Source organism: Thermobia domestica, chromosome 9, assembly GCF_964235325.1.
Source record: "Thermobia domestica chromosome 9, izTheDome1.hap1.1, whole genome shotgun sequence".
NCBI lineage: Eukaryota > Metazoa > Arthropoda > Insecta > Zygentoma > Lepismatidae > Thermobia > Thermobia domestica.
Window position 1 is genome coordinate 109,254,126 of NC_137462.1, and position 16,172 is coordinate 109,270,297.

The 16,172-nt window shown below is 34.9% G+C and overlaps 1 protein-coding gene across 1 annotated transcript in view; it reads left to right on the forward strand.

The window, feature by feature from the left end:
* Window positions 1-272: 272 nt before the first annotated feature.
* The window catches only part of LOC145694921 (serine racemase-like), a 34,265-nt gene continuing 18,365 nt past the window's right edge, over window positions 273-16,172 (forward strand). The window contains exons 1-3 of the mRNA XM_081771690.1: window positions 273-569; window positions 5,833-5,923; window positions 9,150-9,267. Coding sequence (XP_081627816.1) covers window positions 390-569; window positions 5,833-5,923; window positions 9,150-9,267 — 389 coding nt within the window. The 5' untranslated portion in view covers window positions 273-389. The remainder of the gene's footprint in view (window positions 570-5,832; window positions 5,924-9,149; window positions 9,268-16,172) is intronic.

Below are 16,172 nucleotides of genomic sequence, written 5' to 3' on the forward strand. Positions count from 1 at the left end.
CCCTTTCAATGTAGATTCGTTCATTTTCACCTTATCCCCACCTGTTCTTTATTTATCTTTGCATCTTATAAGCATCTCTAAAGATTCATCTCAATTTCTCATCCTTTTCTTTTCATCTTACCGTATATAATTGCCGGGAGAGCGATCTGCGCTAAGGCAAGTTGCAACCGCAGAAGAAGAAGAAGAAGAAGAATTAACGATGGAAAATTATGCAACTCTTCTATCGTGATACAGGATAAGATAACCTTTATCTGTGTTGATAATATGTATGTTACAACAGTACCTGATTTACTTTTTGTTCGTTGGTAAAAGAGTAGAGTAGTGTAACGACTCTTAATACTGTATATAACAAGCGAATAACGAAATTCGTTATATAATAAAATTATAAAATGAATAATATAAATCTCCGAGATGTAAGATGTGCTTACGAATGTATTGCAAATGTCATTCACAAAACGCCAGTTTTAACTAATTCTACGTTAAACAATCTTTGTGGTAGAAACTTATATTTTAAATGTGAATTATTTCAAAAAACAGGGTCGTTTAAAGCACGGGGCGCTTGTAATGCGGTGAGTTTTATAGTTTGAAAATTTCTGGTGTACTTAAGTGAAAATGGGAATTTAAGAGTAAAATCTACGTGCAATGAAGTTAGGCACAGCATTCAAGATGACTGTTGAAAAATTATAATTCTTACACGGATTTCGTTCTTATTGTCCTCCAAAAGATTTGTGCTGGCCGAGAGAATACTACTTAGTATAGATGAAGTTCAATGGAACCAGCAAGAGTAATTGTTCAAAAATTACAATTCTTTCTCGGTTTGCGTATAAATACAGCATTTAAACATATGTCAGTGCAGAAAACTCAAACCAACCTGTGTCAGGTGGTCACGCAAAAGTACGAATGCTATCTAAACGAGTGAGGGCAAGGCAAAGGCGCGTCAGTGACGGTAGGTATGCGCGTAAGCTAAGGTGGTGAAAACACGAAGTTTCACAATGATACGAGGTCCTGTAGCACTTGTAATTGTTTCGCACTACAAACGCAACACTTGTAAAGAAAAAGTACAGCTTTTGTGCTCAGTGCAAAAAAATTCCGACAGCGGAAAATAATATTGTCATACAGTAAGCGAACACATGCACTCATTTACACTTATCTGCACCTAATCTTTGTAAAGCACTAGTAACCCTATACTTTTAAACGGCATTTATTCCGAAGTTGGGCGTCCGCTTTCGTCAAGTTTTTTCGCTGTTATCTCCTTTCCATACTTTCTGCAATTTGTTATTAGGTTCATTAATCCGTGCTCTTCACAAATTTTTAGAAGATTTTTGCTCGTTATCAACGTATTGCTTCACAAATGTTAAAACTGCTAGTTCATTGCCCTTGTACATTCGCCATGTTGATAACATAAATGCTCGTTTCTTTCCCACAATGCAACTGTTCTGTTACCTTGCGCCCAGTAGTTCCCTCCGCTCGCCGTATAGTCCCATATTTATAACCGCTTATATATAACAAATAAACAGATTTTTCGAGACTCTTATATATTATCAAGCACACAAACGATCAAATTATCCATATCTTTCCTGTAAATTTTAAAAATTTCGCTGGAAACGGACGCCCAACTTTGGAATTTAACCCCTTTTAAACAAAATACAATTGCAGTACCGGTACTTATTACGAAATCCTGACGCAAAAATTTGTCCCTTATAAACATGTCTTTCTATGTAGGATATTCAATTTTATATGTAAATTTTGCAAAATCTAGTGTGCATAAATTCACAAACACCGAAGTCTGTTACTTAACATAATTTAGAAAGCATTTTCCTGTAACATTCCTTGCTTTAAATTATTATCTAAGATGTTGTGAACTAGTATTACCCTGGCGCATGCCCAAAAAATTGTTTACAGATTGATAATATTGCAACCTGATGTTCCCTGGAAATTATTACGTGATATCATTTATCCTATTATATGCAATTATTTCATCACAAAATTCACTCGCAATGCTTTAGAAGTTTTTTCTAACAGTAGCAGTTACATTCATGGGTGTAGCCTCCCATTACGAATACTTAACGGCATTACTCGAGCAGACGGTTCTACCAAATTTTGACACATTTCTTACAATTTCTGGCTAGGTCAGAGCTTTGTATTTCTTTTAGCAAAGCATGCATTAAATGAGGAGCTCCATTACTACTTGCAGATTAACTTCAGGAGGGCTCAGTATAAAAACAGTGTGGCATTAGAAACTTGTGCTAATTGTCTACTAAAAGCGAATGCTATTCAACGGAGTCAGAGTAGGGGGAGCCCAAACTGAAGCAAGAGGGTGCGTCTAGGAAGCAGGCGGGTCAGCGACGGGGGTATACGCATAAACGAGGATAGTGGAGGAGCACACTTACATATAAATATTTTCAATATCACCCACAGTTGATTTCAGTATACTGTGTACTGACAGTAATTACTTATATTTGCATTCTCATTATTCACGGAAAGTATTTCACATCGTATTTTGCCTCTAAGTTTTCTGTTTGGTAGAACCATCTGCTTGAGTAACCCTACTTCCCCTTACGGGTGTGAATACGCATCCGGACGTATACCATAAAAGGAATTGTGCAGAAAAACAAACATTATGGTAGGTGGGCACTAGAGACGAGAACGCTGTCAAACCGAGTCAGGGGAGGAGCGCAACAGAAAGCTCGCACAAGGGTGCGTCAGTAGGGAGTAGGTGTCTCAGTAATGGAGCGTATACGCATAAACGAGGATTTTATATATATATATATATCACTCAAAACCACATAGGTTATAGCACTTGTAACGCTATACCGATCCATAGGTATATTTAATTTATGTTATGTTCCTCTGCTACTGTGTTGGGTTAGTTTCATATTTCTGGGCCTAATCTCCGGCAAGAAACTTAATCGTTTTAGTGGCATATACGTTTGTAGGTGCAGTATTTACTGTAAGTTTTGCAAGTGTACGCAGCTGGTGGAAGGTGCCAGGAAAATAAGTTAGAAGGCATGAAGATATAACTAGTAAAACAAATGTAATTTTTTAAACAATCATTTCTGTAGTGCCCTTCAACTTTACCTATTCTAAGTAGGGCCTCGGTAAGCGCTAACCAAAAATAAATAAATAAAATAAAATAAAAAAGGCATAATGATACTATTGCCATGAAGAAATGTGAGTTTCACTGTTATATAGGGTGGTTTCCATATTCTTGATCTGTATATAAACGGTACGACAATAAATAAATCTTGCAGACGACGAATCTCGTAATAAATAATATATATATCATTACTGTTGGTGGGTAACTTAAGTAATTGGTATAGATACATAAATAATCAAAAGTAGAAATAGACTACCATAACAGGAAAATAGTAATGTATTAAGTATGTTTTAGAAAGAAAATCACCACCACATATTTATGTATTGTATATATGCCTAATGAGAGAATAAATGTAAACAAAAATTTTCCACTCTATATATTATGTGATGCCGGTAACAGAATAGACAGTATGTGCTTGGATATATTTCAGATTGAATAAGCCTGTTTTCAGTTGTTAATTGCTAAATTGTAGAATACTTCTGTATGTTGTAAGTAAAAGAAAAAAGAATACTTTTTTAAATATATAATTTCATGTTATTAACTATAGTTTATATGTTTGGTGTTATTTACCACCAATAAATATAAGCTAGACGCAAAAACTTCATACATATCACAAATGGCTCAAATTTATGGAACTGGAATATATCCACATATAATTATAGATCTGTCTAGAAAGTAATGAAACTGGACGTCGCGCGGCGCTTCAGTCGCCAGCAGCGCACTCTCCGGCAAGGGAATTTGTAGTGGAGGGGGGGATCTAAGCTAAAGAACGCACTGGATATCAGCCGCGTCCGAGCTCTGATGCAGTAAGGATTACGTGTGGCGCAAAAGCTGTCCTGGAGTTTTTATCATGGCAGATTTGCATATGTAGATGTCTTCGGCGATTAACGTTACACTCAAATGACTCGAAGTTCAGATTTTTCACTTTGATCACATTTTGTCCAAACCACTCGTTGGAGGGCGTCCAGATCGCTCTGCGTCTTCAATAGTCTCTCATCCGTTCTTGAACTTGCTGAAGCATCGGAAAACCTGGGCCGTTGACAGGGCGTTTCTGTGTAAGCTTTCTTGACCAAGGCAAGGGTCTCGGAAGCATTTTTGCCCAAGTGAAAGCAAACTTTAAGTTTACAAAAGGTTAGTGTAAAGGGACAAGTTTTGCCGATAGATGTCACTGCAGTCTTCGTATCTCTCCCATGTATTTTTACCTTTCACGAAAACTTACAATTTCTTTTACAAATTCCAACGTAGAGACTTCAAATTTTTAGAGAAGGAACTTCATAACCTATTAAAGGGAACAATCCGTGCCGATTTTTTATTTAGAATTTTCTTCATTGTTGAAACAGTTCCATTGTTAAAGGTTTGGATATCCATTTTAACAATCAAGCCATTTCAACAATGAAGAAAATTCTAAATAAAAAAATCGGCACGGATTATTCACTCGATAGATTATGAAGTTACTTTTCTAAAAATTTGAAGTCTGTAGGTTGAAATCTGTAACAGAAATCGTGAATTTTCGTGAAAGGTAAAAAATACATGGAAGAGATACGAAGATTGTTCTGTCATCTATTGACAAAACTTGTCTCTTTAAACCAACCTTAATGCGAATGCTCGATTTCTTACGTTTTCTGCCATGACAGAAACTTAAAAACAACTTTTGCGCCACGCGTGATCCTTGCTGCATCAAAGCTCGGACGCGACTGACGTCCAGTGCGTTGCTTAACACTACAAATTCCCTTGCCGGGGAGCGCGCTGCTGGCGACGGCCAGTCTCATAACTTTCTGGACAGACCCTGTACTTAAGTGTTATTCGAACAACGATAAAATTTAATACACTCAATAAAAGGAACATATCTTCCATTAGAGAAACTAATAGCTTTCGTAGTATTGTGGTGTTCAGCGAAACTACTGCAATAGGACTTAATACAACACAAACTCAAATTATAACAAAAATAACATTATCCGTCACATGTCTTTCAAATTATCTCTTGTAATATTTACTCAAAAACGCCTTTTTATTTATACAACTGTGTACGTTTCAAAGAATAGTTATTGACATCCTCTGTACAGGTTCTTTTAGAAAGCTACTGTTGCTTGACGGACTACATTTCCATTTTTTCTAAGGACATGTGCTGAGGATGGCAATAACTTGCTTGCCGAAATGTACACAGTTGTACAAATAAAAGGGTGTTCTTGAATAAGTAAAGAGTTTTAATAAATTATTTAGTACGCATACTATTGAACTAAGTAGCAATATTATTATTATGATGTTATCATTATCATTATCCATCTGAGCCTTCGGCTTAATTAACAACTCTAATTGGTTATATTTAACATTTTATTTTATTTTATTTACTTTTTTCTTTTTAATTTGCCTATGAACCATCCCAAAATCCATATTTATGCAGTTGTTTAAGAACTTCGTTATACATAACATTGTGATGTAGCAAATCATCACTATTCATTTTGAAATAATTAATCTAAATTAAACAGTATAGTTCTTTAAGTTGCAATTAAATCGGCAAATTATTTCGATATAGTTTAACACCCGATAGTACAGGTAGCGATATCTGTTAGTGTGACTTTATTACTAGGATTATCGTGTCTTACAAACTGAGACATTTGTCACTCATTACTAGTATTATTATCTGTGTTCTGCGGTGTGCCTTTCTATATTCCGATTATCAATTTCAAATTGATGACTTCTTTTAATTTCAGGCTAAATTTCCTTGTTCTTCGTAGATTCTATCCTTGAAGGAGAGGAAACAAGAAGTGCGCGGAATTGTGACACACAGCAGTGGGAACCATGGTCAGGCAGTTGCATATGCAGCACGTATGTATCTCATTAAGTCATTAAGAAGTTTAGAAAGATTATAAGAATCTCTTGTGAATAAATGATTAGAACTCCTTCTTTCTCGACATTTGAGACTCGGGCTTGACTCAACGAAAGTAGACATGGTTTGAACCTAACGTTAGGTCATTGTAGATTCATATCGTATGTAGTGTCTGCCGAAAAAAAAAATGAAGAAAGAAGTTAAATTCTAAACCAGTAAATCACAAAGAAGTGGCCTAAAATAATGTTGATTTGATTAGGGTTTAATGTCAGTTTTCAGCGTCGACTTATATGAGACAGGGTCAATTGTTTAAAGTATGATCCAGATCATTATTGTATAACCGATGCTACAACCCAACCCCACTGGACCATCATCGCACGCCACAGCCACAGAAAGCACGCTCGTTAACCACTTGGCCGCGAAAGGTCTCTTGTTGATAATTTATGTATGTATTTTGTGGTGTACATTAGCATAGTCTGTGCACTAAGGTCGACGAGAACTCCATAGAAATGGAACCAGACAAACGCAAATCTTACTAACCACATGGCTACTCGAAAAATCTTGAAAATGAAATGAAATTTGTAGTTTAACGTTCCACGTTTACGCTCTTTTGGCTAAAAGAGACTCATGAGCAATATAAGTGAGATTGTGAAAATAAATTTTAGTGTTCCCCCACCGGGAATCGAATCCGGAACCGTGTTTACCAAAGGCGCAGTCAGGTGCTAGGCACTAAACCAGCAGGAAGGACTATTCGAAAAATTTTACTATTGTTTTAATAATTCATTTTGTAAATGCCTTTGCCTTCATATAACTTTCTTTCCTTTTCTTTCTTTCTTTACACAGAAGAATAGAAGAAAAGTGGAATTTTAAAAAAGTACGAATGTTTCGTAGCTCATCCACCATTCATTTACAATTTCTCTTCTCTGACACTCTTTCTTTTATGTATAGGTTACTATATATGAACAAAAGTACAGCGCTTAGATCTCAGGCCTAATATGTGATCGTCAAAGTATAGAAAGGAGTTAAGAAAAAAGAAAAGGATACTAGAAAGGCCGTTTGTTGCAGTTGGCCATCCTCAATGGTGTACCATTATGTTATAACAGAAGAACGTGTAGTTAGCGTGAAATTAGACTCATGTGTCTTAATATTTGGCGCCCATAAAAAAGAACTAATGCATTTTACTTAAATATATAGATGGAAACCCAGAATTTTATTTTTAGTCAAACAATAATATTTTTAGACAAAAGATATCATGGAAAACTAGCTAAAATGACAGTTTTTCGCACAGGAAAATAAGTTTATGCAATATATTTGAATCTCCTTTCCTCTTAAGATACACATTTCATTCTTTGTGTGTTAATCACCACAAATAACAATTAAATATAGTACTCTTAAGAATAAGCACATTATTCCCGTCTTGCTCTAATTCCGCCTGTTGTTGCAGAGTGTTAGATAAGCTATAGGATCAAATCATACAATATGATAAACCACAGAATCAACATTGCCCAAAAATTTAATAAGTTAATATTTAGTAATTTCTTAAAGTGGCAACGCTGCAACAATAGGCGGAATTACAGGTGGACGCCAATAGTGTGCTTATGCTCAAGAGCATCATATTTACGTGTTCTTTATTTGTTTGTGATGATTTAACACAAGAAGCATTTATAAAGAAAGACTTGGTGCTGTTTTCGAGGAAATTTTTTAACGACAGAACAGAGGACCGGGAGTTTGGAAAAACAAAAGTCTCAACACAGATGTAAATTCATAGCAAAATCTCGCTTTCGTCGAATATTTCGTCCCTCGCAAGGGGTAACAGAATAGTTACCGAAATATAGTTTTAAAAAAAGACCTACAGGTACTCTGGTACTCGTACTTTACTCGTAAAGTTACTTTATTTTATTATACGTATAAATATACAAGTATGTAAATAAAAATGGGTACAGTACTTTATCGTTTTATTTTTGCATGTTATTTATATTCTACTTAAGCAGAATGATTCTTGAAAATGTCATACAAGCTAATAATTAAAGATATTAAGACTTCATATATCTTCATAATTAAAAGAAAATTTTTATTTTCACTTTCGTATTGGAAACTTTGTACTTTCCTTTGTTCATGACATAAAATCCACTGTTTGTGAAATACTTAATTTTAATCATCTTTGTCTTGATGACGGAAACATCTCTATTTGTGATTAAGATTTGAGTAGTGCAAGAGCTGGATAAAAAGTAATCGTAACATTATTATAATTCATGTGTGGATTTATGCACAGAAGAACACTTGTTACATTCCTTCAATGTAATCGCCTCCCGTCTGTATCACGTTCTGTTACACGTGTGGAAAGCGTCGTACACTGTTAGGTCGTCGAACTTCTTGGATGCTCCGCAGTGATCGTCATATGGCGTGTCGTGTGTCGTAATGCTTCATAATGCTTCATTTTGGCGAAAAAATCATTACGAAGTCTCTGAAAACATGGCACTTCTATTTTTCTCGTGTACTTTGCGGAACTGCTCCTTTCGACCGAATAACACACAGCGATTACGACTCGCCACACTTCATTGCCGACACGCGTTCTGACGTGAGAACAGTGTTGCCACTACATTTAATCCAACCTATGTACACTCATGTCCAAAATTATTGTCGCATGACTATAAATATGTTGTTGTAGGAATATAATTTGATAACGAATTCGCCCGGTATTTCTTATAATGTTAGTATGTGTGTAATCGGCAGAGACATGTATGTGGCAAATTTCATATCAAAAGAGCAGTAAATAAGAACAATAAAACAAAAATAAGATTTTTTTTTTTTTTTTGTCCATTTAGCAACATTTTGTTTTACTCATTCTAATTCTCGTATTTATAATTCTTTTCCTATGAAATTTACCACAAATATACATTTCCCGATTATACACATAGTATCAGTATTAAAAGTACCCTGCAAAATCATTATCAAATTATATTCTTACAAAAAGACAGCTACAGATATGCAACAATCATTTTGGAGATCAGTGTACCTTTTATTCCTTCAATGAGATATTTTATCAAACATGTTTTTAGATAGGCCTAAAAGAGGCGAGAATATATAATCAGTGCTTTAACATGCTTCATCAATATGATTACAAGATTTAATTCTAAACCGATAATTTACAATGTATTTAAATTGTATTATTAGTAATATTAATTAATTAATTTCTATATTTATTTATTGATTCTCATTTTACAGAAGTGGCCAATTTACCTTGTACCGTTGTGTTACCCAAAAATTCGGCCGAAGTGAAAGCTCAAGCAATTAAGGGATATGGAGCAAAATTGGAATTCTGTGAGCCAAATCCTACGAGTAGGTATGTACTTTTATTAACAGTAGAAAGAAAGATAAGAAGTGCAGGTACGGGAATATTATTATGAACTTCAGTGAAACAGAGAATTCGAGTCCTTCTGTTTATTTCACATAAGACTATTTGATTCACTGAAAGGATGTATATGCATACTCAAAACATGGCCTCAGTATTTAAAAGATACATTGTGAGTAGTTTCGATAGAACGATTTAACAGATTGGAAGGGAGGAAGTAGGGATAAAAATGTTAAAGACAAAGGAATTGCTGAACAGCGTCCATATTGGGATGCAGGTTCACGTGATCACATCATACTGTTACTAGGCTTTAAGTAGACCCTGTATACTGGAAGAGAATAAAACTAATGAAACTTGTTAGTCAGTAAGAGTGCAAGAGGGCGAAGGAATATTAAATTAAGAGAAAAAACAAGTAGCCGTGTCACGTTGTACACGTGAATGAGTTTGTTTTGTATGGGGTGATATTATCTCAATATAGAAACCGAAGTGGTAGATTTTTACCGCTTTCGATTTTAATAAAGTGAATAGAGTGGAGATGGAATAGATTCTTCAGACACTTAGTTGATTTTAGGAAACCGCTATCTGTTACCATTTCTATTGTATAGCGATCAGAATTAAAATCGGAAATGATTGAGTTCATCCACTTCCGGTTTGAATAGGGTGCTAAGAGAGATGATGATATGTTCTCAGAACACTAAATCGATTCCGAAAGAAGCGCTTCTCGCTATCTCTTAAAGTTTTTGCTATACGTAGATCAATGTTTGAAAAAAAAAAAAAAAAGTTACAGTGGATTTCCATCACTTTTGGTTTTAGTAGAGAATTAAGGATACTGATGAATTGTTTCCTTGATGCGCTTAATCGATTGCAGAAAACTAGTTTTTAGCTTTCAATACCGTTTTAGCTTAGCAGTTAACAGCGTTAAAACCGGAAATGGTTGATTTCCATTATTCCCAGTTTGGCTATCACATATATCAATAAACTCGATACTTTAGATTCACCACGTCCTGGTCAAAGTTGATGATCATCCATATGGTAGTTCTTGAGATTTTTGTCTCCTGAACAGATTGGGTAAATATATCTAGGTATAAAGGAGTTTAATTGGTAAACCAAACTTCTTAAAAATTGTAATACAGAGATAAAGAATTAAAAAATGAAAAATCATTTTTTTTTCTATCACATGAACCTGTATTCCAACATGATGCCTTCCTGAGTGTATGTGAGACTTTTTTTTGACTCGTTCTTTGATTTTTTCTTTTCTTCATACTTCTTTTTTCCATTCTTTATCGGAAGCGCTTGTTGTGTACTTTTTCAGTGTTGTAAATATATGCTTTCATTTTCTGACAATTCATTCATTTTCTATTCTTTCTTCGGGATTCCTTTGCTCCAACCATATATATAAAGTGATTTAATCGCACACACAAGATCACTTACATTTTTATTAGTATATAGATTGAAGATAAAATTGGATTTGAAATCAAATAATAGCAACAGTTAGTACTTAATACTGCCCTTCATTACTTTTAAATCATTATAAATTATTTTTTCTTTCTCTTTCTCAATTTTATTTGCCCGTATAAGCTTCTCCGTAGGTAAATTCCGCACGTAGGTACTTTCGCTAAATTCCGCTCAACTTTGCCTGTTTCATTTATCATGGGACAAATAGTAAGAAAAAGATTCAGAACGCTTGAAAAATACAGAGTTGTTCAGAAATTTACCTCAGTCCAAGTTCTTACAGAAAATTAATAATAATAATAAAAAATAATTAAAATATTTAAAGTAACACTATCATTGTTTTGTGCTAGTTACATTTGGTAAGTGTCTTGAAATGTATTGTTTTCGAATCACTAGTGTCTGCAAGGAATACTTGTAGAAGTTCGTTAGCTGCTGATATGTGCAGATTATAAATGTGAATATTAGTTTGCCTCAGTGGGATAAGTAAAAGAAATAATTTATCAACATGTTGTGAGTTTAAGGTGTTCAAACAAATACCAAAAAACTTCGGAAAATGAATCATCAGATGAAAACATAAAAATTGATGTGTGCACAAATGCGTCATTTTGCAGCTGTAGCCCGCTGAAAATTGGCCAAATAATATTAAATATATATATATTCTCGTAGATCGAAATGTCGAAAGAAGATGTAGTACATGATCATACAGGGTGCGTCTGGGAAAATGAGGATAATTTAAAACTTCAATAAAACAAAAATACAGTAAATAGAACCGGAGGATATTTATTTCCTCCCCCCCCTCCCCATACACACCCACATTACAGACATTGCTATTAATGATAAACATTATTAAACATTACACCCAACTAAAGGTGATGTTATTTTTTTCGAAATATCGCACCCATCAAATGTCTTCTATTGGGATCAATGCATATCTCCAGGTTTCCACGAAGATTCTGCATCACATCTTGAATGATGTCTTGTAGTATTGCTCTAGGGTTGCCATAATTTTTTGATCCAAAATACGGATAGACCTTAAAACGACGACCGATCAAAGATCCGGTGCCAAACGCAAAACAAATGTTTTGAAATTTCTTGCCTAAAAATAACTTTTTCTTTTTGGTTATGATACAATTTTTACAGTAATATTTAAAACACTGTTGGAAACTACACTTTTTTTTTTCTTTCTTCATTAACACAAATATAATAAATCATGCCATTAAATTACGCATATTAAATTTAACCAAAAGAATTCTGGAATGGAAAAATGAGACACTTTTCAAAAACATAACTAAAGCATAAGTTATATGATGGAAACAAAAATCTTTTCGCCCGAGATTTTAGCGATTCCCAACTCAGAAATTTTTGGGCAGCTCCAGAAACTGATGCCTTCCATCTCAATTCAGGCAGAGCATGTACCATCACCATCTCAGATATTGTTGAAACTTTTTTTTGTAGCAACTAGACATGTTTTTAAGAGACCCATATTTTTGTGTTTTGTCGAAAAAAAATTCCCGCCAAGTAATGAGCCATCAAAGATGGGGAGTACAATTTAAGAATTCTAAAAGACATGGAAAATAGTCAACTTCGGAGCCCCTCCATTCAGCTATGGAGACAGGTAGAGTTATAATTCGTGTTGTGGTATGTGCATAGGGATAAAAATAAACTATATTTTATTATAGTTTGGTTTGTGCATGCGTATCTTTTTATACATAAACTAACAAATGAACGTCAGTTTATCTGAAAAGTCGAAGTTTGCGAATTTTTTCGAGCACTTCCAGTTCGAATCTTAAAATTCTGTTTTCATGGTTGGTAAGACCTAGATACCCGCTTCCCGGAAAAAAAAAAAAAAAAAAAAAAATGTATCGCTTCTGTGTGCAATCGTTTTGTCGCAAAAAATTCGAGAAATTGTAAAATTGTCAAAAATCGCCATTTTTGGGCGCCATTTTCTCGAAAACACCATCTTTTAAAATTCTGAAATTTTGTCAGATGGTTCAACTTTACATGAATAATAAACACACCAAATACCATTCTCGACCAATGCTTCATGAATTAACTACAGCCTTTTGAAGTTAGCAAAGTTTCGTTAACTTTGATGTCACAGTTAGCAACACTGAAAACAATTAAACTGCAATGATTTGATGATGTTTGTGGTTGACATTCATTAAATAAAGAATAAAAGGTTTTCCTGGCTGGTTTTTATTATTTTGATCAAAAAAGCTCTCTGCAATAGTAAAATGGCCATCCAATAAATTCTGATGATCTATAAAAACCCTGAACTATAACCTCAGTGATGATTTGGAATGCTCCAGACAAAGCCTCAATTAAGTGCGATGTCATTACAGTGATCGAAAAAAGACAAAAAGTTTAAAAAAAAAAGATCGAAACATTTTTTACGCGTTCCATCAAAGAAATTTACGGACTTTTTAAGCGGAACAATTCCAGCATAAGAATGGGTCACTCGAAATTTTATAGTATTCGACTGAAGTGGGTCAGTCCGCAGCCTGCGAGGGAAATGTGTGTGTGTATTGTGCAAATTTTAAGTTAGCTGCTACTGCGTTGCAAGAAACCAAAGGTGCAACCTGTATTGAAGCTGTCATGAATGAGCTATTTCCTTTAGTAGTATGATGCGTAGAAAATTACATCTGTCTTCAAGAATGTGATGAATGTCCTGGGGTGGAAGGAATATAAGTGTGGAGTCTTTAATTATTGATCCTGTTGAAAATGAAAGTGTTACGTACGTCATATAGGAAAACAATGATCTCGTTTAATAAAAACTGGGCCACTTTCTGTTTTCGTATCGTACATTGCTGGTTTAACGGTAAGAATTATAATTCATGACTACATCAAGAAAATCCAAGAGAATTAATTGCTACCGAAAAGCATTGTATAAAATTTCAAGATACAAATTCTATTTTACTTCATGTGGACTTCGTTGGAAACTGGACTGTTATTCTGCAAGGTGAAATTCAGAGTTATCACCGGAATATGGATCATCTGACCGTTTTGTTGTAATAAGCGACGACAAAACACACGATTCGCCTCATGTACTCATCGCCATAGACAAGATTGTAAAAATACTCGAAGAAAAGCGAAAATATAGGTTATAGAAAAAGGTTCGAATACGTGGAAATAAGTGTCTAAAATTTCCCAAACCGTGTCAGTGATTTCTGATGGTGCTGCATCCCACTTTAAAAATCACTTTCAGATGTTCGAGATGCAGACAGGTACGATGAAGCAGTGGTTTTGCAGTGAAATCGGCCATGCTAGGGTCTCTGCGACGGTATTGGGAAGAAGGGAGGGGGGTAAAGAATGTAGCAATGTGGCATAACCTTAGGCAAAAACAGATACACAGTATTAAAACCGCAGAAGAATTTGTGAGTATAGTGCAAGTACAAACTCCGGCTATTACTCTCGTTTTGTTGCCTGGAACTGAATTCCACATCTTCCGAAAAAAAAAAAAAAAAAAAAAAAAAAAGCAAGAATGGGAAAGTATGCGATCGGTAACTGGTATTCAACGAAGTCACCTTTGGCTTTCGGAAAATGGCAAAGTTTTTATGGCAGTAACGGGTCACCATAAACAAACTTCATGCTTTCCCCAAAATCGAGCTTCTGCAATTCAAATTGTGGATTTAAGAAGTCTGCAAAAAGGAACTTTTGTTACATACATAAGCGCAAAGGCGCCGATTTCTCTGTAAACTAGGGAGGGGGGTCATTCAGATGCAGAAGGTATATATATGAGAATTTTAAGACAAATTGCATTCAAATTCTATCTAGAAGAGAGAGTGAAAAAGAGCCTACATGATGATGATGGCATTTGCCTAAGAAGAGATTGTATCATGAGGGACGTCCTAGAAGGTATGGTGGCGGGAAAGAGAGGGAGGGGGCGAAGGAGACTACAATTAATGGATGATATTAAAACAGAATGATAATACATGAAGACGAAGAGGTTAGCGGAGGACCGTGGAGCATGGAAGCTTCTCAGCTGAGGCAAGTGACCTGCCAATAAAGGCAGAATACCTATGATGATGATGCATTCAAACTATGCCAAATATTGTATATACATAAATACAATAGGAGCCCACATCAGCTTTGGGGGGCCCGCCCCCCCCCTCCCAGGATCGCCGCCCTTGCATACGTATGATAACCAGTGGTGCGTAGCAGAATTATGAATAAATCATGGATTACGTAAAGTTGAGTGCTGTTTATGCTTCCACATGGATCTTCAGCAGGATACATGTTTCCAGAAGAGCATAAGAGAAGTGAAAATAAGTGTTTTGTGATTATCGACAATGTGCTACGCAGGGACGGATCCAGAACGGACTTGTAGGGGTGAGGTGTAATACTGCTACTTAGAGCTACTTTTAAGAGCTCCAAACTCTGGGATGGGTTTTATTTATATAAAAAATAAGAAAGTTTCTTCTGGGAGGGCGATCGCCTCTCTAGATCCACCTCTGGACGAGCTGTGAGTGTACCAACACCAATTGGAGCATCTGTACGGTTACGTGCTATTAGCGAAGAAGACACCAAGCAAGCAAATGATTGGTCCATATAGAAAATAAAAATCAGTAAAATTTTATTTCCGAAGACCATTTTAAGTAAATGAACTTAAAATTTGTGTGTTTCGTAATCGTAATTTCCATCTCTGATTACTTTGTTTTTTAAAAAAACGGAGAAGGGGGAAGGCTCATTTTACTATTTCAGAGAGCTTTTTGATCAAAATAATAAAAAAAAAACAGTCAGGAAAACTTTTATTCTTCATTTAATGAATGTGAACCACAAACATCATCAGATCATTGCACTTTTATTGTTTTCAGTGTTTGCTAACTGTGACATCAAAGTTAATGAAACTTCGCTAACTTCAAAAGGCTGTAGTTAATTCATGAAACATTGATCGAGAATGGTATTTGGTGTGTTTATTATTCATGTAAAGTTGAACCATCTGACAAAATTTCAGAATTTTAAAAGATGGTGTTTTCGAGAAAATGGCGCCCAAAAATGGCGATTTTTGAAAATTTTACAATTTCTCGAATTTTTTTGCGTCAAAACGGTAGCACACAGAAGCGATACTTTTTTTTTTTTTTTTTTTTTTTTTTTTTTTTTCGGGAAGCGGGTAACTCGGTCTTACCAACCATGAAAACAGAATTTTAAGATTCGAACCGGAAGTGCTCGAAAACAATTCGCGAACTTTGACTTTTCAGATAAACTAACGTTCATTTGTTAATTTATGTACAAAAATACGCATGCGCAAACCAAACTATAATAAAATATAGTTTATTTATATCCTTATGTACACTCATGTCCAAAATGATTGTCGCATATCTATAACTGCCTTCTTGTAAGAATATAATTTGATAATGATTTTGCAGGGTAGTTTTAATACTGGTACTATGTGTATAATCGGGAAATGTATATTTGTGGTAAATTCCATAGGAAAAGAACTATAA